This window comes from Lampetra planeri, chromosome 7, assembly GCF_965212315.1.
Source record: "Lampetra planeri chromosome 7, kcLamPlan1.2.h2, whole genome shotgun sequence".
Classification (NCBI taxonomy): domain Eukaryota; kingdom Metazoa; phylum Chordata; class Hyperoartia; order Petromyzontiformes; family Petromyzontidae; genus Lampetra; species Lampetra planeri.
In genome coordinates, this window is record NC_136113.1 from 9,804,840 (window position 1) to 9,828,361 (window position 23,522).

Sequence of the window (23,522 nt, forward strand, 5' to 3'; positions counted from 1 at the left end):
ATGATAATTAACACAGCACACTTTGACAATATATTGTTCGTAATTTTATAAACATTGCCCTTTTTAAAAGCAGAATTTTGTCATATAACATAAATATTTGTGATTTATGCCTAACAGTTTCATGAACTATGTTTTCTGTTCAAAATATTACGTCAAATCGTTACATTCGGTTGAGCTCAAAGGCGGAGTTCTACTTTTATATTTGGGGGGGGGGGCAGGGGTTCGTTTGGCCCTCACATTAGGAATCGCGGGTGCATATAATTACTTTTGAATTATAATAGTAAACTACTGGAAATAAGTTCATAAAGGTGCTCAGTTTGGGGGGCGGGCGCTTCACCCCGCGTGCCCCCCCCCCCTCCAAACTCCACCCATGCTTGAGCTCCTTTTCCGCAATATATGTGGGGGGGGGGGGCGCTATTGGCAGAACTTATTATCTTCAACTTTGGCCTGGTGGCCCAGCGTGAGAACGAGCAGCTCACAATAAGGTTTAAGCTTATGGACAACCACCATCGACATGGGAATGTGGAATTTCCACCACTGTCTTGGGAATAGTTAGTTTTAATGTTAGGATCACTTAGGCTGTGCTCTTCAGCCCTAATTTAATTTGGTTAAAATAGGGCTATTGGCACGAGACGAATATGCCTCATTGATTATTTGAACAAGATCTCACTTTCACATTGACTATCCATTAAAATAATTCCATTATCTTGGCCAGAAAGTCAGGATTAGTGCACACAATATAATAACTGCCATGTGACTCTTCAGAAAAAAAAAACTGCGAATAGATTAATGGTGCACTTCTCGTAGGCAAATTCTGGGTAGCCCTTTTTGGGGGAATTTGTTTAATTGGATTAATTTGTTATTATCTTAAAATGTGTCTTGAATGCGGAAGTGGTGCAATGTGTCCTTTACCTTGTGGCTGCGGTGGCATTAGCAGTGACAAGACAGTGGCAGCATCAAATTGTGGTCATCTTTGGTATCTTATCATCCATGGTCTATTAATGCTGAAGGCCTTTCTTTGCCGTCGTTATCACTCATGGTCCCGAAATGCACGAAAATTGATCTTGCCATTCTTTCTCCCATGGTGGTTGTCCTCTCCTCATGCAATCTCTTTTCACCATTCTCGTCCGTGCTCAAGCGCACGATGGGAGACTGCGCTAATGCAAAATGCGTGACTGCGGGAGTGCACAGCAGACCACACGAACACTAGAAGACTGGCTAATGCATGGCGGGAGACCACACGCTTACACAGCAGGAGACGACATGAACGTCAAAAGCAGGGGACTGTGTGAGTGCATGGCAGGACGCAGAACGAGCGTTATCGCCTCGATGATCGTGGGTTTTCACCGGGTACTCCTGTTTCATCCCACATGCAAAACAATAGTTTATTATAAGAAAAAAAAGTTTTGCTAGCTGATGCGTGGGTGACATCACGGCGCAAATCTGTGATGACGTCACCGACATTCCACAGCGTTGAGCCGGGTTCGTGCGTTGCAGGTCAAGCACCACGAACAATTGGATGAAGTTGCTGATGGGCTCCACTTATTCGTTTATGCTGCGTGTGCGATTGCACTCGTGCACAGACCGATGATACCCTGACCGATGGGCACGTGGGTGTAGCACAGGTGCAGCCATGCATGCTGCATAAATGCCCTGCCTTGGATTATTCATGAGCATGTTAATGGACATTTGAATGGGCACTGCTCTACCCATGAATGAAGTAGATTTGTTAAATAAGAAACGTTCACCACTTCTGGATAAGAGCACCTTGAATAATGAATTGCTAGTCGATGAAAGGATTAATTATGTGATCTACTTCCCTTATCCACAAAACATTCATAATAGGATTTTAGCGAGCCCATGATTCAAGATTGTTCCAGATGAACACGGATAATAGGATTAATTTGCTGAGCCACAATAAATATGGACAATTGGCAGCCGTTCCAGAATTCAGGATGGATAAATACGCAGGGCATGGATAATAGGAGTCATGGGTAATACAGCAGATACATCGAGTTCTCTATGTAGCTGCAGTGATGTCGAATGCATTAAGTATGTATAGTGTACATAGACCAGTTGTATTTTTACATATACAATAGTTAATATTTTAATAATGCAATTTATACAGTCACAATGTATTCACATATGACTAAACAGTGATTCCCATTTAAAACGGTCAAGTTGAAATCTATTTTCACGCAAATATCTTAAAAATACATTTTCAGTTGAATAAAGATCCCTACATTTTAGTACAAAGTTAGCAAATAGCAATGAAACAAAACTGTGAATCTAATGTACCTCATTTGTCACTGAGTAATATGCAACTGAAACAATTTATGTCAAAGACAGACTAGCAATGGGGTTGCTTTCTAACTTCTAAAGCTGTTATCCCCAGCCACTTCATCACTGCAGTTTTGCTGTGGTCGTTTTATAGAAAATTGAGCAAGAGATTTTTCAGCCTCACCCAAATGTACTCATTACTTTCTTGCCCTCATGATATTGATTTTAGCTGCTGACATTTCGTGCACGGTGCGTATGGTTATCCATTGAATGTCAAATGCCATTGCAACATTTACAATCCCAAAAATGTACGGTGGAGCAGAATCCTTGTGATAGTTTAATATCTATAAGTTTAGGCGTGCAGACAGTACATATTGTCAGAGGGAAATGCATTGTCCATTTTTTCTTCATGTTCTGAAATATATATGGGCAATTAAATAACTTACAGTGCATACATATTTACCCTTTAATACAAACCCAAACTTGAAAGTGCATACATTTTTGATAATTCAAGCATTGAAAATGCAGTGTACATTTTTTTAAAATACAGCATTCTGTATATCAATTGAATGCAATTCATATGTGCATCTTATAACATTAACAATTTAAGTCTACAGATAGAATTTCAAAAAGCGTAGTAAATGTATCCTATACAACATGAACACTGCACCACAATCAATCCATGTTACACCCTGAATTTATAATTACATTTTTACAATCACTTTCAATATATTTACGTGAGTTATTACGTCTTAGGCATATTAAAGCTATTTGAGGATTTTTATATCATTTGATAAATTAAGCAGTTTTTCATAGAATTAAAATCCGTGAAAAAGTATAGGGTACACTTAATTTAAAAATGGGTGTTTTAATAGTCAGATGGCTTCTTATTTTAGTATACAATCTTATGCTGATCCTGACTTCAAATGTCCCGTTTGAACACATTTAATAAATAAAATCAATCAATTATCTTATTGAAAATTGGATGGAGGCACTGAGATATATATTATACTTATGAAACTGACCTGAGCAGGAGAAATACTCAAGTTCTCAAACGGTAATAAAATATTAAAGACGCATTAGGATAAAGAACATGCTCCCATAAAAAATGCAATTAAAAACACTGCGTTTATTGCTTAGTCACCTAATGCATATCTGCATTATGTAGGTATGATTTAAGGCTCTAATTTAAAATGTTTTCCTCGTCTACACAAATTACTAATGTTAATTCACGGTTGCGGTTGTGTATAACCCCAACATTTGTGGTCGAATAAATATTTCATATACTGCAATCGCAGGAAAGTTTTCATTATGTTTGTTGGTGTAAGTTGATCGTTCTTGAATTGTGTTTTTTGTCAACAAATATACATCTAAACCATCGGCATAATTATTAAACGGTTTCATGGAGTTTTTGATTACGACAATTTCAGCGGCCTTATTCTAGCTCCTGCGGAGGGCTTCTCAGTGCTTCGTGCCTTGCCCCCACAGATGTCCTCTTCCCTCCCATGTGTGCAGATACTATTGAATGTAGCATGTTGTAATATATACCTACACACCCTATGCCTACAAAATAATTTGAGGGGTTCGACAATTTTTGGAAACCTTGTTGGATCAACTTTTTACCCCCATATCTGGGGAGGGTCCGCTTTCTATAACTTCTTGATTCAGCCTTCTGAATGCCTCTTATAATTTAGTTGACGGATATGCTGTCATGCTGTTGGTTTGCCTTGTAAAAATGGCTACTGTTATAAATATTTCCCTGGTACCTGGCAGGTTATACGCGACGACCCAGTGGGCTGTTGAAAGTCAGCCTGGGAGGGAGTTGCCAGGGCCTAAATAAATTGAAGATGACTGCCCCTTTTATTAGCGTTTGTCTTCGGCTCAGCCTTTATGCTATGTGGATATAATTGAGTTGGTCTACCTTTGTAAGTTCACATATGTAGCCATTATTTTGCTTGCTATATTTTTTTAAAGGTTCAGCTCTTAATTTCATGAATAGGTTTTATTTCATGAACTTTTAATATATGCCTTCATTGAAATAACGTAAACCAAATCAGTTTTTGAGCATTGTTGATATAGGTAGTTGTTTTGTTCTTGTTGTACAACGTTTGATACTGCTTTTATTATTTTCTTTTTGGAGGTGCTGGCCTGCTTCTCAGGTTCTGACACTTGGGCACGTGCCTCTCGGCCACGTCTGGCGCGAAGCGGCGCTGGCAATGTGGGCAGGACACGTAGTCGGGGTTTTCTGCGGGTGCTGGAGGTGGCAGATCACTCAGCTTGCCACCGTGCTGCGCTATTCTCGCCTCCCGGAGCGTCCTCTGTAAAGCTTCAGACTTGGCTCTCCAGTTGGGTTTTTTGGCCTGAACAGAAACAAATCGTGCACACGTACAGGTGCCATCCTTTACGAAGCACTGTAATTAGACAAGTAATTTTAATTATGTGGTTGTAGGTCAAGGGTTGTGCGAAAGATAAGGTGTCAAAAAAAATCTGAAAATTTTATATTTTCCAAGGGCACATAGCACTCATTCGAAACAATCGCTGTCGAGTTGTTGGCAAACTGAAATCTCTAAACAATGTGTGTTGCCAACACCATGACGACATGGGGAGGTGTCGAGAGATGAAACCCATATTATATAATCTTCTAACTACTACGTGTGTCGTTTTTATCAACCTAGCTCAAACTGCTTAGTAAGAATGATTAAATAATGGAAGATACCTTCATGGTCACCATATTTTTTTAGATAAAAAAAATGATATACAAATTAACAAGAATTAAGTTTACATACGAATGGGCGGCATTAATTTGTTTAAATATCACAACCAATATATTAAGTTGCATTTTATCTTCATCTTTGTGTTGCTGAGGATAATTGATCTGGACAGCTAAAAAGAACCTGGAGTAGTTACAAAAAGTTGAAAGCTTAAGCAGTGAAATGGGCAGTGCATTACCATTAAGTAGTGGGTGTGGACGTTTGAGAGTGGAAACTTTTTTGGAGAGGACTTAATGTTTTATTTTCAAGAGGGTACAAATGACACAGCACTTCTATAGCAAATATTTAAAAAATGTTTTATGTAATATTATTTGGTATAGTTTCCACATTATTACTGAAACAATTGCATTCTTTTTTTACACCCACTAACTTTTAAAGAACAATTGAACAACAGTATCAGTCAATTAAAACCTGTGTTGAAACTCTCAGTTGATATTATAGGCTATAATTTAATGGCTGACCAATAAAAACTGTTTGGATGTTAATATTTATTTGTAGCCCTTTTGCAATCCACTGCTGGATGAGAGCCTTCCCATGCTTTGCTGGTCATCGGGATTGTTTGACCATATTTTACCATGCTGGATATTGTGGGTTCCTGAAGCGGGGTACCCAGGACCAGTTCAGATGTCTCTGAGCACCAATGTTAGCTGTACCTGGGAATCGACCCCGGGCTGCTGGATATATTGACCCTCTGCACTAAACGCTGAACCATTGCTCCACCAAATGATTAAATTGTGCTGACTTAATAACTCGTAAAGATATTTTTCACATACCTGTTCGGGGGTTTTACTTTTCTTTTTGCAGAATTTTTCCATGTCGGTTCCTTCAACTCGAATCTTTGAAAAGTCAAACACTTTTCTCTTTTTCTGAGTGGTCTTGGTGCAGATCTTTGCATGCTTTTCAAGCCTGTCCTTCGCAAATGTCCGTCCGCAAGTGTGGCACTTGGCAAGATCGAGGGTTTCTTGGTCGGCAAGGTAGTCTGTCTCATCTGTGAAATTCTGTTGATATTCATAGTCCTGTGTTTCATCAATAATAGAAATGACATCATCTTCAACATTACCACTTTTGTGGTTGGTCATGTTTTTTGACTTATTAGAAGTTACTACTGAATGTGGTGTATTAGATTCCTCCTCATGATGGGTTTCTTTGGAAGTTTTATTTTCAAATTGATCCTCTTCCATCCCTGGTTGATTTTTATTGTCATGTTGATTCCCGTGTAGTGATGGTAGTTTTTTGGAATCGCCAGTCCTTGTTATAGCAGGGATGACCTTGTGCCTGTCCATGAAATGCGTTTCTGTAATGCCCTGGATTGCAGGCTCTAAATGCCTTTCTTCTTCTTCTGCCATTTGTCTTTCTCTCTGAATAATCTGCAACTCTTCCTGAAATTTATTGAGTTTTGCCAAGATCTCGCGTTCCTTTCTTTGAATTTCTTCTTCAATGCTTTCTTCATCATCTTTCTGTTTCTGAACCATCCAGTGAGGAGTAGTTAGATTGCTCCTTTCTAAAGGAGCATGTGCTTGGTGAGATTCAATCACCTGCTGTTGGTAAGACTGTGGCAGTAGAGGTAGGTTGTCAGAGGTATTTGTGGCGCCTGAATTCGCGTCTACGCTGGGTGTCGTCTCTATGTATTTTGCTTTACCAATATTTGAAATGTGAGCAACATCGTTCTGACATTGGCTTTGAGTTGTCCAGTTGGATGGTTGCTTGGACTTGTCCACATCAACCGGTGGCAATTTTAACGGTCCACTTGGATATCGGTCGGTCACCTTTAATGTATCTCCAGCCTTGTAGTGGGGGAATGCTGGTTGTGGTGTTTGAAATATATTGTGTAAGCTCGAGCTTTTCTTTTTTATTTGCGGCAGAGGCTTGGCTCTGTCAATGCCAGCACTTCGCTTCTGCATGCCAAACTGTGTCTGTCGCAGATAAGAAGGTGGAGGCTGTGGAGGAGGCTGCGGTAAAAACTGCAGTGGTGGTCGTGTGTTTGATGGCATTCTGGGAAACGTGTGAGGATATTTCCACCCCGAAGGCATGCGTTGCATTTTTACGTATCTTTGATTTTCGCTGAAGAACGCAGTCTGGTACTGGGCCCCTTGCATGGCTATAAGAGTGGCCTCCTTCTCCCTTAGCAGTCTCTCCTGGAACTCTTTTTGAAGCTTGAGCAACCGAGAAGGCTCTTTGGCCATGGGATACCCAAGCTGACCCGCCGGCTTCATGATCTTCACTCAGTTCTGTAAATCAGAATAATAATCTGTATTTAGACTGGAGGAATCCAATGAGCCTATGAAGCTCTTTTTCACAGATGTCCAGTTTCAACAACGTGCAGAATTTTACAAGGATAAAAGCAATTCTTAATACCGTATTCTTCGGATTCAAAAATGCACCCCCCAAGTAATGGGTCATTTGGAATAAAATACATTAGTTGCTGCTGCGGTTATCGAATGTAGTTGAAATAATTAAGGATGTAACTTTACATTATAATTGCTTGGCATATTGTCTGTAGGAAAATACATTTAACGTATTGGCCTGACCGAGGTTTAAGTGCATACATGGGTTATGCAAGTTTGAACTTCATAAAAAAAAACTTTGACAAATATTTACTTAGCGTTATTTGCATTCCAGCATGGCTTAGTGGCAGTGTTATCTTGGAAGTCAAATAATAAATAAACAATGCATGCCAAATGGCACTGTTGTAAAACTTCTCTTAAATGGCCATTGGACATGCTCTCCGTGTGCGCTTTCAACTTGCCACCAGCAATAGTTATCACTTAACATGTATGGCTTTTTGATGGAATGTGGTAAGCATATTGGCTGCCAAGGGAGGCTTACGAGTGCATTGACTCCAAGAGCATGCATTACAACTCTGCCGGGGAATTTACTGAATTATTAACAGAGTCGGCAGCATTTTGGCATGAGTCAATGTACACAATGCTTTGGTGGCACTGAAATGTCCCAAGTTAACTGTGCAGTTTTGAAGTTCTTATATTTTTTATTCTGCAAATAATAGATTGTATTCCACATAAACCACCACTACATGTTTTTTTATGAGTTTGCTTCACATTTCCGTGATGTTTTCACGTTTCAAAATGTTGGCACTTATTAATGATTTGCATAACTACTGGATGAACATCTCTGCACGCTATGTTTTTTACCACGCTGGTGCTCATCATTAGCATGGCAGAGTGGTGCTTAAAAAAACAACTGCGAATTGGTGATATTTTCTTATAATTTTAGTTGTATCAATGTAAAACAATCAATGGTGTTCGACTTCTGCAGTGCAATCTACATCGTCACTACAGTAGTTAACGTTCACGTAAAATTACATTTGTAATTACATTTAGATTTTTCCGTTTTGGACGGGAAGGGAATGGAAAATTAAATGAGTGTCCCTCCAAAGGTTTGTGTACCTGCAATCTATGTTCCTATTGCGCCAATTACACTGTGTATGTTTGAAACAGTCTTGACAATACATGCGGTGTGTATTAATAAGCCCATAAAGTCAATGGCTTTATGTTAAATGTACACTATATAACTTTTATTTCCGAAATATAACATTCGGATTTCCCCCCCCCACCCCGCCGCAAGTTTATGGCACTGACCGACTTAGAACAAATAACACTCACACCGCTTTAAAACAAACTACACGTTAACAGTTACAAAACTACGTGTAAGAGTATGCTGCTCCGCTCTTTATACTGTCCCACTGTTCATATCGTTACCACGATCGTACGTTCGACCCCCCCCACAACCACCGCCGTGTTAGTGCGACATTTCTTACAAATCACACAATGTTTTCTTTATATATATCGCGTAAATGTGAACATGTCGTCAAACCAGTCACCCACCAGACAGCCAATTAGTAAGGTTTGTCACGTAAACCTGTATTCTGGATGATATTGGTCGCGAAAGCCGACGTGTTAAACCGACAATCACACGAATCGTAACAACAAACAAACAATTGTTACTCACTTCGAAAGACGCCGACGAAATGATTGGACGTCGAGACAGACGGACTTTAATAACGACGACGATATAAATGAGCAGCAGCAACAACAGCAACAAAAAAACGCCTTCTATAAAAGTTGCGTCAAAACTTTGAACTTAAAAACTGGCCAAACGCGCACCAAACATCTGCCAATGTTGGGTGCGAGGTTGCTGCCACTGCTGCCGCTGCACAGCCTAGCAACGCCTAGCAACGCCGTCGCCCCACCCCGCCTTCGCCCCGCCCCCACCCCGCCTTCGCCCCACCCCTACCCCGCCTCGCCCCGCCCCCACCCCCCCTTTCGGCCGCCCCCACCCCGCCTTCGCCCCGCCCCCACTCCGCCTTCGCCCCACCCCGCTTTAGCCCCGCCCCCGCCTCTCACCCCCCGCCCCCTCCCCCCCCTGTCGCCGCTGTGTCGCTACGCGTCGACGAAATAGTTCCGCGCGCCAGTCGTTGCAAAACAAAAAAAATTGACGATTTCAAGCGGTGTGTGTGTTGGCCACGCGGTGTTGTTGCTGCTGCTGCTGTTGTCGTTGTGTGGGAACGTACGTTCACTTTAAGATGTTTTCTTGTTCATGTTTTTTGTTTGTTGCAGTTGCACCCGATTCAAGAGCCGAATGGCTCACAGGGCTATACCTAATACATGGAAACTGAAACGTTGTTCAGTGTTTTTGATTCGCGTTTACTGGTGGTCAAAAGGATGCGCGACGAGATGCTTTAAAACACGCAGGCTTGCGTTTGTCGAATATTAACATTGTACGCGTCCTTAACAATGTCCATTCACCGCTGGCTGTTAGAGGCCTGTTGCACGCCGCGTCGGTCATGGGCCTCTGTTGACGGGTTGGTGAAGGGGGCCAAGATGGCCAGTTCGCATATCGCTCATCGCAGCGTTCTCTGTAGCCAGGACTCAAACTCAGGTTGCCAGGTTCAGAGGGCAGCCCGCTTAACAACTGCGCAATCTATTGACCCCTGGGTCTATTTAGTACTCTGCCATTCTTGAGATGTATAGTAACTCACATCTGTGAACTTGTATTCAGTAAGAAAATATGGCGTTTTCAGATCAATCAACATGAGGTTTGTATAACCTTTTTTTAATGTTGCCTCGTAGTGGCTGCGTGTATGCATGTGCGTTGACCTTTCGCACCGTACATAGCCAAACCGTGCTAATCGGAGGTGGATTTGGTCCTTATCTGTATAAATAAAGACCTTAATCTGTGTCTCCAAAAACCTATAGGGTACTTCCGGACCAGGTAGATATCTGAAACGTGGTATATAGGTAGTGTGGGGGGCGGCGTCTACCCCCCGCCCTCGCCGGGCAGGTGGGGTGCGATGTCCGCCCCCTCAACTCCCTTCTCCACCGCGTCGATCGGCCCCCGCCGGGCCCCCTCTAAGGGACATAGCTAAATCGCTGGCTGACCGCCGCACGGGGTTATTCCACACACGCACACACACCAACACTCACACCAACGCGGCGCACAGCTGTACGACCGCACCCAAACCTGCGAGCGGTTTCCTCTTAACCCACTACAGCTAGTGACTGCGCAAATGCACGCGCTCCTGCAGGCGGTTACATTTAAATCCGCGTCCGCACAAAGACTAGTAGCGCTACAGCGGCGGCGCGAACACGCGCGCGCTCTTGCAGGCGATTATCTCATCGAGCACTCGTGCTCTGCTCTCGCTGCGCGTCTGCCCACGCAGCGGCTCCACACATAAATCACTCGCACCACACCGAGGCTCTGTGCTAACGTTTATTCACGGCGTAAACCCTGCACTGCCCGGAGGGAATATTCTGTGAGCAGAGCCTGTCCTACTACTATCCGATTCCCTAAACACTCACACGCCCTATCACGTACCTCGCAGCTGCACGGACGCAGTGAGAGTCGGAGGGAAGATGACGAAAAAACCTTGCCTATCACTGCCTCGTAGCAGCACTCGCTGGCATCACACGGATGCTGCGAACGGCTTGAGGAGACAGTCGGTCTTAGCGGCCAAGAGGTTGGAGAGGAGAACTGACTTGAACCGTTTCGGGCTCCCCTTTTTATTCCCCTTGATAAAAAAAAAACATCCGGGGTTACGTTATCCTGCCCTTACGTGGAGCGTTACGTTATTTATCGGCCCATTGTCTCTGCTCCCTTACTCATTAATCTCTAACTCACCCTGTTTAATATGGGAGGGCGTCCGGCTGGCGAATGCACACCTGGCTAGTGTGTAGTTGGTCTAGCGCTGGGTTCCTCCTTTCGCATAATATTTTACCCCAGCCCTCTCCCCGATGTCGTGCGTGACTCATTGCGGCTGGCCCGGTGAACCTTTGTGCTCTCATGCAATTTTAAGCCAATTTAGGGGCGCCGCAATGTGATTTGTTCTGGGAGGGTCGGCCAATCTCCTGGCACCGGGAACCCGCGGGACTTCCCACCTCGGGGCCCTTCGGATGAAAACCCGTTGTGCCAGGCGATCCCCCGCCAGGACACTACGTGTGTGTGTGTGTGGTGCGTGCGTGTGCTCAGGGTGGGGGGTAGGGGGGAACTGCGGCGCTTGCGGAGTTGCTCCGTGGTAGTGGCACCACAGTAGCTTTTATGACACAACAGGAAATCTGAAAATCCGAGATTTTCATTTTAAGGCCCATAAATCTCGATTTTAAAGTGCCCCATAGACACGTTTGTGCGTGTCATTCACAAACCATTAAAATATAATATCGTGAGGTTTTTTCGTTTGATAGAGCGTTAAACAGCAAATAACATTAAAGCGAAAACCATCTTTTATTGTTTTTAAGATATTTTGGATTCAAGCCGGTTTAAACCACAAAACATGCACATTTTATGATGTTAAAATCTGAATATTTCAAAAACGGTCAAACATAGGAGCTTCCCCTAAGAGTATTACGTTAATAATTTTTTTGTTCCTTCTAGTAAAAAATTTGCGGTATTCGATGGGTACGTCTTTATCACGTAGGAGATGCACGATAATCACCCCCCTTGTGTAAGCCTGAACAAGTTCCCAGAAAAGTGCGCGGAACTTGTCGCTCACCAGTATTTGACTCTGTCATGTTTGCAGTGCACCCATGCTGCAGGAGCTGCCCCCAGAGGTGCAGGCGAGGTTGCGCTCAGGAGTGGCCCTAAGCACGGCCAGTCAGTGTGTGGAGGAGCTGCTGCTCAACAGCCTGGACGCGGGTGCCAGCTGCGTAGCGGCACGGCTCCACATGGAAGACTTCCGCTTCCAGGTTTGTTTGTGGAAGCTGCCGAGCGTTTCCACTCATAACGTACGCTTTTGAAGGAATGGGTAAGCGTTGGCGTAATCATGAGGTGGCTTTTTTAGTTTTTTACACGTTATATTATCATTCAAGAAACCAGAATATAGTGTGGATTTCAACAGGAGTGGTAATTGATCATTTGTAACAAGCTTTACTCGCACTCCTGAAGTGGCTTTTTTTAATTGGGTGTACTATGTCATTCAATTAGCACTGTAATTCATTAATCAGACACGGGCGTACTCAGAAAAAAATATGTTTGCATCCACACTTTGATGATGCATGTGTCTAACGATTTTAATATTCTATACTAAATCTATATACAATTACATTCTAAATAACACCACGTGTTATTATGATTTTGAATAACGTTGCCCAATATTATTGTGGAACTGCTATACTTGGCATGGAACACTTTTTGGGGTCACAGGCGACTGGTCCAATCGTGAATCGTTTATGCCCACCGCATTACGACGACGATGTTGACATGACATGCCTTTTCATCACTAGGGTCGCTTGGTTAATGAGGTGTTGAGTCTCATCTGTACTCGCCGGATAAATGTTTCATTATTTATGAGGTGCGTGCAGTTGTTTACATGTTGTGCCTGGCAATCGTGACAAAACGCAGCCATGGATACGCCATGCCACTCATTAATGAGTAATGTTCCAGTTAAAATTGATAATAATGTGTAGTGGTTCATACTTTCTTTTGTCTGTTAAAAAGTGTATAATTAAGCACCAATGGCTATCTATATGAAGCCTTTTCTAGGTAGTATATTTCCCTTGATAATAGTTGGAGGTGATATATTTAGTGAAATGCATTTTTTCTGCGGGCTTCTTATTCATGACTCCTAGGTTGGACTTATCCATGATTATTTCCCATTATCTGCAAATAGGCACTCAGACTGTCCATGAATGTCTCAAATAGTAGCAAGGAGTCACGCACGGCAACCTAGCACTCCATACATGTGTTAAGGGGTAGTGGTAGGTCTGTTCATGAGGGGTGGTGATAATGTTATCTTAAGTCTACGCTGTCATTTCCATTCACTGCCGCAACTGCAAAACACAACACCCTATACCACGGTTTATTACACAAAACTGTACAGAAAGGAACATTCATTATTTTATTCATGGCCATAACGGATAACATTTACGGAAGTGCACCGAGTGCTAAGTTCATCCCATTATGCATGATTTTTTTTATGGTGGATAATAGGAATAATGTTTGTGGGTAATGAGATGGACACTATTATTCATGAATGTTCTTATCTGATATGGGCTAGCCAGCAAAATGTTACATATAATAGTTTCACTTTGTATTGCACTTCAAAAATAATTTGTATTATTATTACTCTTCATTTATTTACATTGTGGTAAATGTAGCAACCTAAGGTTTTCATGTGGGTCACTTGGACCCATTGCAATCAACCTATTAGAATAGAACAACATTGATTATTATGGAATTCGATGCATGTATTGTGAGCTTAAAAGTTAATATTAATCAATGAATCAAGTCCTAGAAAATGTGTAGCATATGTAGATGCATTTAGTGTGAACAAATCATGTTATGAACTTAGCATACTTTTTTGGTTTCAATATCATTCTGACAGCCAAAGCAATACTTTGTTCCTTTATCAAGTTGTATTTTTAGATGATCGCTTTATGCATGGGGCTAATGTAAGGCCTAATTGATTGCTTTCACCTTTTGAGATGCGATTTTTTTTTGTCATTTTACAGGTGGTTGACAATGGCAATGGAATTACCAGTAATGATCTTGAGGTATTAGGAAATCGCTACTTTACAAGCAAGTGCCACAAAATAAAAGATCTTGAGAACCTCCGCTATTATGGATACAGGGGCGAGGCCCTTGCTAGCATTGCAAGTGTATCGAGTGTTGTTGAGATTACTTCCAGAGCAACATCTTCCTCAAGAACTTACACCAAAGTCATTCAGGACATGCAGTCGGTGATTGTTCATGAAGCAGAAAAAATCAGACCAAGCCATGGAACGACAGTTACTGTACACAATTTCTTCTATAACCTGCCAGTTAGAAGGAAGTGCATTCCACCAATATTGGAATATGAAAAGATTCGTCAGAAAATAGAGGCAATAGCTCTGGTTCATCATCAAGTTTCGTTCACATTGAAAAACGAAAACACTGGCACTGTTTCTGTTCAGTGCCAGCGTACTAACAGCATGCTTTCCCGCTTTGGACAGATATTTGGGCAGACCAAGGCACAAAGACTCTCAGAGATAAACTACCAGTCTGAAAAATTTCAGATCGCTGGATATATTGGTCGAGAAGGCCATCACAACAAGAACCTGCAGTTCATATATGTCAATGGAAGGCTTGTGCTCAAAACAAAACTGCACAAACTTGTTAACATCTTGATAAAGAAGTTGAGCATTATTTGCAAGCAGAAAATCTGCCAAAAATGGGCATGGAAAGACCCTCTTATAAGCCCAAGCAAGAAGGAAGGTAGTCTGCGAAATTCAGAGCTTCATGGGATTTTTGTATTGAATATAACTTGTCCCTTGTCTGACTATGACATCTGCTTGGACCCTATGAAAACATTAATTGAGTTCCAAGATTGGGAAAATGTTTTGGGCTGTGTGCAAACGTCAGTGAAGGAATTTCTTGAGAGGGAAAATCTTTCCGCTCGGGAAGATATCTCGAGAGAAGACATTAAGCAAGAGTTGCTGGATAACGACTTTATTATAGGCCATTCTTGCACAAAAAATTCAACGGAAGATGCCAAAGAGTTTGGTGTTCTCGGAGAATCTCCAGTTAGACCAAGCTTTGCTTCTCTTGAGATATATGGCCCTGAACTTCAGTCACACAGTGTGAAAAGGAAATGCACATTTGTTAGTGAAGTACCAAGTAATTGTCAAGAAACAGTGGTGGACTTTAACACGGACAATTTCAAGCAGACAGAGGTGGAAACTGCAGCAGAGCAAGTACCAACAACTGATAAAAACATTAACAGTAAAATAAACATACCTGCAGAAAGAGAAATATTTGTAGATGAGGAGTCCAACCACGATTCACCTGACAGAGAAAGCTTGTGTGAAACGAGCACAGGAAACAGTGGCAGTGTAATATTGGAATCAACAAGCAATTTGCCTACTGATAACACAGTGGATGAAGATAATGTGATTTGTGATGATCAAGGGAGTGTTGGAATTTCTTTATCTAGTTCCAATACAGATGGCATTGTCTGTAGTGTCATACTTGACAAGTCTTCTGAACATACAAATAGTGAATCATCCATTGCAGACATTGCAACGCCGAATAATGTTGAAGAGTTTAATCATTTATTGGATATTGACAATGAAACTTGTATTGGCACATGCAGTTGCATGAATAAAACATGGGCACATCAACTTTGTAAGCAGAAAAGACATCTGGACACTGAACATTTTTCTGTGAAAGACACTGCTTCTCATAACCATACTTTACAATTATGTGGTGTACAACAGCATATTAGCACTACCATACCTGAAGAATCCAAGTTTGACCCTATTTGTAGTACCGGAAAGCAATCGGACATTTCAAATCCTGGTTTTCATCAAGAGAGAAGTACTCATTTTAATTCTGCTCAATGGGGTCCTAAGTCTACACAGGATATAAATATGGATTGTTGTGACTTGCCAAGAAGTGAAAAGCTGCACCGTTTTGAAGGAAATAAGGCAAAACAAGTTTGTCCAAACAACTTACAGGCACACATGAAATCAAACGATTCTACTGATGGATGTCATACTACAAACATTTGTCATCAATTACATTTAAAACCATTGAGACCAGGAAATGCTTGGGAAATTTTAAAAGCAAACACTGAAAGGATGGATGGTGGTCAAAATGTAGCCGATTATGAGGCCAGTGGTGGCAAACTCAATTGCATCAGTAGAAGTTGGAAGGAAATCAGACTCTGTCCAAAGAAACCATGTGTGAATCATAGCCTCTCTCAGTCCACTTCAGAGAGTCTAAAAGGAAGGCTCACAGAAGATATTCGAATTGACGGTGATATGCGCCGACAGTGCTTTCAAACGGCTGTCGGCAAGCTGCACACTGACTACTTTGACAAATATAGGCTGGCTTTGCCCTTTCCACCGAGCAGCACAGTTAAAAAACCAAGTTATCCCGTCAACATTTCTTCTATAACAAACTCTTTGGGAAAGTTCAGAAGAACTTCGGATGCAAAGTGTGCTACACAGATTGCGATTCCTGAAAATAAAATGGGCAGTTCCGAGCATGAAAATGCTAACAGAGGTTCGGCTATTTCATGCCCTTTGTTTCCACCACTGAGTAAGAACATTGCTGAAGGTTCTGATAATCCTGACACCTTGGCAAATAAAATAAAACCAATATCAATTAAATGTCAGCAATTTTTGTCAGCAAAAAGTTCCCACATTTCATCCAGGGTATTGGCGTTACATTCCAGTGATGCCAAAACAGAAAGAACGTTTTTGCATCACAATAGCTTTTCTGAAATTGCCACAAAGGAACACATTAAAGACAGTAGAGATTTAAATCTAGCAAAATATTTTGAAAAGAATACAGTAACAAATGACACATCTTCAATAAGTTTGTCAAAAAAGCTTTCCAAGTTAAAAGGCTGTACTCATCCCAAAGAGCATAGACCCATTTCAAATTCTTCAGCAGGTATACATTCACTTGAGAAGATTAATTTATCAGAAGATGTTAAAAAGAAACAAATTATTCAGGTTCACTGCAGTGAAACAACTCGTAGTGTGATTCAAATCCACGGTGAAAAGGAACAAAAAGAGGAAAAAGTAATCATGGAAAACACTGACACCACATCACCTGCCATGTCCTTGACAAAACACTGCCATGTGTCTTTAAAGGATTGCATGGCAGACTATTTAGGTTATTCTAAACATGTTGATGTGGCTGATAAAGGTGATATACAACCCTTTGACAATCAAGTATGCAAACAGGCTTGTAGTGAAGAATGTATAATTGATTCTGTTCAACGGTGTACCGTTCAGCCTACCATCTCAGAGACTGTAAACATTTCTGAAAGTGCAGAACGTGAGAAAACTGCTGCGTTGGAAGATGAAGGAACTGTAAACAATCACAGAATCAAAAACGTGAACACAGAGGTAACCGGAGACAATTTGAATCGTGAAAACAAAAAAACGGAAATTGGATCATCTTCATCTGGTACGCAAATCAAATCCGATTGGGTGAGCCATTATGATAGTTTGTTGGAAAAAAGGGTCTACGTGAATTTAAAAACAGGATTAAGCAGCTACAAGCCGCCACCTTCAGCTGATCTTCAGGTTGCATGCGTCCAAGGATTCTGCACCATGAATGTTTTAGTCGTCAACTCATCTGGTGAGTTGAATCGTAAACGTAATACAACATTTCTTATCTAAATGGATATGTGTATTAGTAATATTTCTGCAGCATGTAATATCAACCATTAGTCCCTTTTTTTACTTAAAAAAAAACTGTTATGTTAATGCAGTTTGGTTTTATACTATTAACATTATTTAAAACAATTTTTTTTTCACATTTCTTACGCATGGTAAATTCCAAGATTAGACAATGGCCTACACGTTATGCACGTCCCTATTTCCACAGCTCATTGTTGGGAGTTTACAGAGTTGGCCGTTCTTTTGTTAAAATGAACATGTGAGGGGTGTGAAAAAGGTGGGGGGGGGGGGGGTGGCAAAATATGGGAGATCGGAGCTGTGTGTGTTGGTTGCGGACGGATATTATACAATTAACAAGGTGCGTGACCTGGTGAAGCTGGGCAGTCCACTATTAACATAAAAAAATACATTGCAACTGGTGCCAATATCGTGTGCGCTATGTGTTGAGGTGGCAAGCCGTCACTCTGTGTTTCCGCGTGAAGGGCGTTCCTCCAGCTGTCAGCCATTTATCACCGACTGCGCGCAGCCGTTTCTACCGCGGCCCAAGGAGAAACGGTTACGCAACTTTGGCAAAAATCACACTGGCGGAAACGGGTCTGACTCTACTTTAACGGAGGAATGGAAACGGCACGTGGCAGACTGTAACGCTGAGGTCGGCAGCAAGTGGAAGGAAGGAGAAACAAAACATGGTGAGGCATAAGGTGTTTTTCAAATCTTCATAAGATAATGTCCCTCAGTTCTGTTTTGCATTCAGTTGCTGTTCGTACCTCCGATTACCACGGTTGGCTACGTATTGTGCGAAAGAAGTTAAACATGCGTACATTTTACTTTTCAAAGTCTTTGTTAATTTCCCCAATTGTATCCCGAGTGTGCTATCGGAGTCACGTCATCAGAAAAAGTGTCCCATTCAAATCTCTCGGAGAGCAGTGTGACCCTTCGTTTTTGAGAACGTTCCCACGTTAGTGGATAGCGCAGAGTTCTCTCTGAGATCGCTTCAAGTTTCCTCTGGTTCACACAGTAGGGGGCACAACTTTCCCACTCTCTTGTCCCTCTAGGAGTAACACTCTTCCTTGGCTGCTCTCAACGTTACCTTTAACGCATTTTAGATTTGAAGCTTTCGTGACTGCCAGGATACATACTCTTTGGTTTTTTCGGTAAAGTCATGTAGGTTAAAAAAGAAAACAAATTAAATCACGACGTTTCGGAGGTCTCTTCACTTGATGCAGTGATTTTGCTGTGACGGTTCCACCTGAAGACGGAGGCTTGTGTTGTCTCCGAAACGTCGTGATTTAATGTATTTGTTTTCTTTTTTAACCTACGTAATTTACCAAAAAAAACAAAGAGTATTTAACGCATTTGTTGAAAATATGACATGAAAGATGTGTCTCATCTCAGAATACACCCATGAAACCTTCGTTTACTCTAATTATAATACGTGGTGATGAAAAGGAGAAAATGGAAAATAATGAGAAAAGAAATCGGATGGCGGAACACAAATAGCATTAACAGCAAAAAAAAAGAGTTTGATGATTGTCAATTCACAAATGGAAACACTTAGGGAGAATGATGGAACCATAACTCATGATAGTGATATTGACTGTTAATAAAAGTAAGTAGGCCTTGGGCAGGAAATGTCACTTGAAGTGATGATGGAAGATGCACAGGAATAATTATGAAGTGGCATGGCAGCCCAAGAATGGAAAGTGCCCATGAGGTCATCCACTGTGGAGATGGAGTGATGAGGTCAATTTATGTGCAGGTGCTGGATGGATTGTTGCATTGCAGGATCAATAGGAGATTGATCATGGCTGATGACAATTACATTTGATCAATTCACATTCATTGTTGATAAGCCACAGATATTGCAGGGATGGGAAATCTTGTCATGTTAAGAACAATGTTGTAAGATCATTTTGTTAATCCATAATTCACTTTTATGTTTTTTAGGTGACGATTCCAGCATAAATTCAGTTAAAGCCTTGTTTTCCGAATGGGAAAATCCAGTGTTTTATCGACCTCCAGAAGTAAGTTCAAAGCCTAATTTGCATTGCCAAAGTTAAATGTTTCCTTAGTTTTGAGTATGTACTATAGTCATGTATAAAAACATATTTCTATTTCGCAGGTAGCAGTGGATACTATTGCAAATTCAATGAATGCAAAGGCTGTCAAAGTTCATAATATTCTGAACCCATTCAAGTTTACAAAAGACATGTTTGCCTCTCTGCAGGTAAGAAAATGTTCGTCATGTATAGATTCTGCTCTTTAAATAATGTTAGCAAGACGTTAATTACAAGAGTGTACCTTATCACCTTAAACAATGACATACTTTCTGAACAGTATAATAACATTTCATATCATAACTAAACTCCAGCATAGATGTTTGTGCTACCCTTGTGTGCATTTACCATTTTTTTCAAGCACATTTAAATATCTAAACAGTGTATAGATAACGACAACCAAATTTAAATTAATACAAGGGTTGATGTTTGACACTTGAAATTAGTGGAAATGTCACTTTATTGGGTAGCTTTCCTATCTTTGCTCAACATGTCTACCAATCAAACCCTATTACAGTGCTTTACAGTTTTCGTAAAAAAACAGAGGTTGAACTTAAAATCTGCCCCACCCCACAAGACTTTATGCCATAGAAGGCCACTATGTATCATTGTCATGACAAAATTAAGCAGCGGTGATTAATAACATGTCCTGAAACAAGGCAGTGGCTCTTCTTATTAGCGAAAGGTATAAGCCTGGGTTAAATAAATCGTGTGATTATGCCACATTGATTTTAACAGGTGATTCAGCAAGTTGACAAGAAGTTTATTGTCTGTCTCTGTACCGATAAGGGACCTGAAAGACAAAAAGGTAAGGTATATTTACATACCACTGTTTTATTACTGTAAATGAATTGATTAAATGATTAAAACAAAGTATATTTCTTACAAGACATGTATAGAATTGTGGGTGGGACCATTCGATTACTTATGTGCAGGCTAATGGAGTGGTCAGAAATGAGAGACAAAACAATGGTTAATAATATAAGTAAGATGGTAAAAACGAGACAGGAAATAACATTTTTGAATTGAATCACAACCCTGAATAATTTTTCCCCCCATGTTCCACATTCAGCTTCCCACTTCTAGCCCCGCCCAATCGGATAATGAGCCTTTATGAGTGGTAAAAGGGTCATCGACTGAAAAGTTAGATAATATGTTAATATAAGGCAATGTTCATGGAGATGTGGTGGATTCTTGAATTGTTTTGCACACTGCAATCCATTCAGATCCTTAATATGCATTTGATTTTTTTAAAATCACCATTTAATTGGCGCATCATTTGTTTCATTAAATTAAGGTTATGAATTTAGTAATGATTTGTATTCTTTTCACAACCTTGTGAATTATAATTTACGAAAATGTATAATCTTGGTGTTGTGCTAATTGTAGCAATGATGTGTAAATGTAATGCCTTTTGAAGTGCATGCTCTAAAAGATTGTCTTGTAATGTAGATCTGAATATTCTCATTCTGGTGGATCAGCATGCGGCCCATGAGAGAGTACGACTGGAGCAACTGACAGCTGGTATATAGCATCACTTATATTACTTTGCCGTGCATTACCACTTGGATGTGCCTTGTGCAATAGTTCATATCTTACGATTAAAAATTATGACAATACACTACACGTAACTGGTGTGGACCGTGCGCTATAGACTGGACAACCTGAGTTTGATTCCAGGCCTTGGCTTAAATATTGGGGCGAGGAATATCTGAACTGTGATTGGGCACCTCCTTCACCAACCATCCACCCCACCTCGTGCACCCTTCCCAAGAGCCCCCCTCCTCCCACACGCTGGCCGGAATGTGGGCTGCAGCCAATCATATTGCTGGGAAATTACTGACGTCCATGACCTCCAACCAATCTGAACCCTGGGAACAGACAGAATGACAACGCCGTTAGATTTACCACAAGTACTTTCCACCTGAACAATCATGCAGCAAATGCCACCGTTGATGCATCATTCTGTGGTATTCCAGTGTCTAATTACCCTCCTCCCAAAATATCTAGCAGTTATCATGGAGAGTAGCCTGATGTTCAAGCCACACATAATTCAGATATGTGAAAATACCTACACAAACTCTCCTGAACCCCTCTCGTGGCTGGCAGACCTCAACATTGGCATTTAACTACTGAACATATTTCTTCCATACACAAGAATTGAACTGTGTTTATGAGTGCATTTACGCAAGAATAACTTCTGCTATACCTTGATCGCCTTGTGTTAATGTATACATTTTCTGTAATGAGCAATGGCAGCATCTAACATGTGAATACTGAACACCATTGCATTTCTTCGTTACAATGAATGATCTATAATTAATAATAAAAGTAATTTTAATGTTTTACTTACGTGACTTTACCGAAAAAACCTAAGAATATGAATCCTTGCAGTCACGAAAGCTTCAAATCTAGAATCTATAAATAAAATGTTTTTCATCAATGCCTTAAATTTCTATATGAACCAACATCTAAACCATTTTGTTGCAAACAGCAAAATAAGTACATTAAAAAGTGTGTGGAACATTTAAATTTGGTAAGAAAAATGATGATTATGCAATTATAAAATTACTCATCTAATTCATCATGTTTTGACACATTTTATTTGCTGTCACAGAACTCTTTGAAGTGCCTGAGGATTCTGCTGATATTGGAAAAAGAGTGATGAGAACATCACTGGTTGTGCCTCCCATGGCATTAGAGTTTAATTGTCACGAGATCAGCCTCATAAGGTATTACTTACATTGCACTTGATTCTAATTATACTACAAAGAATTAAGCTTGGCTAACACCCCATGTTTTATTGTACCTAAAACACCTTTGAAGCATTTTCAACCTGTTATTCAATGTGTTTGCAGAAACATTTTTTTCTAAATAAGCAAAACAACTATTTGTGTGCATGTGTTGTTAATCCCACCAATATGTTGCAAAAAAAAGAATATAAAAATTTGCATTGCTTTATGCTCACATTTTGTGATCGAATATACTTAAAAAATGACACCCTGATTTCATGCAAGATGGAAACAGCTGTACAGCTCGGGGTTATTGCACACCTGACTCCCATCTTTTATACACATTTGGCATGGTTCTTAGGTCATACCAAGGGCACTTGGAGAGGCATGGGCTGCAGTTGGCTTTCCCAGCTGAGACCGTGGTGCATGTGACCGGAGTGCCAGTATGCCTGGTGGAGCGTGAGACTGGAGAGGCTCGTCGTGGCCGGCCACCCATCACGTGCACCATTCTCGAGGTGCCCTGTACTATAAATCACTCATGTACTGGAAAGAGTTTCCCCCCCCCCCGTCCCCCCATCCCTATATAAAATGCCTGCATTTGTTGTCGGTGAAATGGCTTAAAACGCCATTGGGGATAGTATTTTATTAATGTTTTTTTAATTAAATGTATGTCCGCGAATAACAAGTGTGGTGACGTATGGTCAAACAACCCCCATGGCTGACGTGACATGGGGTGGGCTTCATTTGCAAAGGGCTCTAAAGAAGAAAAAATGTAGGCAAGAAATGAGGGGGTTTATTTAACGTACTTTTCAATGTGGCTTTTTTGTTGAAATGAAAAGAATATACTTGTATTCGTCATTGTAAATTAATAGTTAAGTGTGATGGTATGGTTTAATAATGCTGTAAACTCTTATTAAAACTGGAATTGTATTTTTTTTCTATGTTTTACAGGAGCTGATTAGAGAAGAACTTGAGGTGGCATTTACTTTCACATACGTGGTTTACTGGGAAAATGTTACAAAATCTCACCTGAGAATTAGCATTTTGCGATTAAAAAAA

The 23,522-nt window shown here is 40.8% G+C and overlaps 2 protein-coding genes across 3 annotated transcripts in view; one reads left to right on the plus strand and one right to left on the minus strand.

The window, feature by feature from the left end:
* Positions 1-23,522, plus strand: part of MLH3 (mutL homolog 3) — a 36,822-nt gene that overhangs the window by 10,835 nt on the left and 2,465 nt on the right. Inside the window, exons 1-11 of one of the 2 annotated variants that reach the window (XM_078596253.1) lie at positions 9,446-9,575; positions 12,082-12,247; positions 14,012-17,633; positions 18,157-18,363; positions 19,622-19,698; positions 19,797-19,901; positions 20,470-20,539; positions 21,184-21,255; positions 22,349-22,463; positions 22,825-22,978; positions 23,415-23,438. In XM_078596253.1, the coding sequence (XP_078452379.1) occupies positions 12,089-12,247; positions 14,012-17,633; positions 18,157-18,363; positions 19,622-19,698; positions 19,797-19,901; positions 20,470-20,539; positions 21,184-21,255; positions 22,349-22,463; positions 22,825-22,978; positions 23,415-23,438 (4,605 nt within the window). In that variant the 5' untranslated portion in view covers positions 9,446-9,575; positions 12,082-12,088. Of the gene's footprint in view, positions 1-9,445; positions 9,576-12,081; positions 12,248-14,011; positions 17,634-18,156; positions 18,364-19,621; positions 19,699-19,796; positions 19,902-20,469; positions 20,540-21,183; positions 21,256-22,348; positions 22,464-22,824; positions 22,979-23,414; positions 23,439-23,522 lie in introns of those variants that run through there. The other variant, XM_078596252.1, reaches the window with a different exon arrangement.
* On the minus strand, positions 2,077-9,248 carry LOC144719922 (uncharacterized). Its single transcript, XM_078596254.1, has 3 exons — positions 9,018-9,248; positions 5,825-7,279; positions 2,077-4,640 (listed from the first exon to the last, which is right to left on the minus strand). Exons 2-3 carry the CDS (start codon positions 7,262-7,264, stop codon positions 4,404-4,406), a joined length of 1,677 nt encoding a protein of 558 aa, XP_078452380.1. The 5' UTR covers positions 7,265-7,279; positions 9,018-9,248; the 3' UTR covers positions 2,077-4,403.

What these genes read in the sequence shown, in the direction of transcription:
- LOC144719922 (XM_078596254.1), bottom strand. Translation starts at nt 7,264, where the DNA reads ATGAAGCCGGCGGGTCAGCTTGGGTATCCCATGGCCAAAGAGCCTTCT. An exon ending in AAAGTAAAACCCCCGAACAG is followed by an intron (nt 4,641 to 5,824) that starts GTATGTGAAAAA and finishes GTTTCTGTTCAG; the next exon opens with GCCAAAAAACCCAACTGGAG.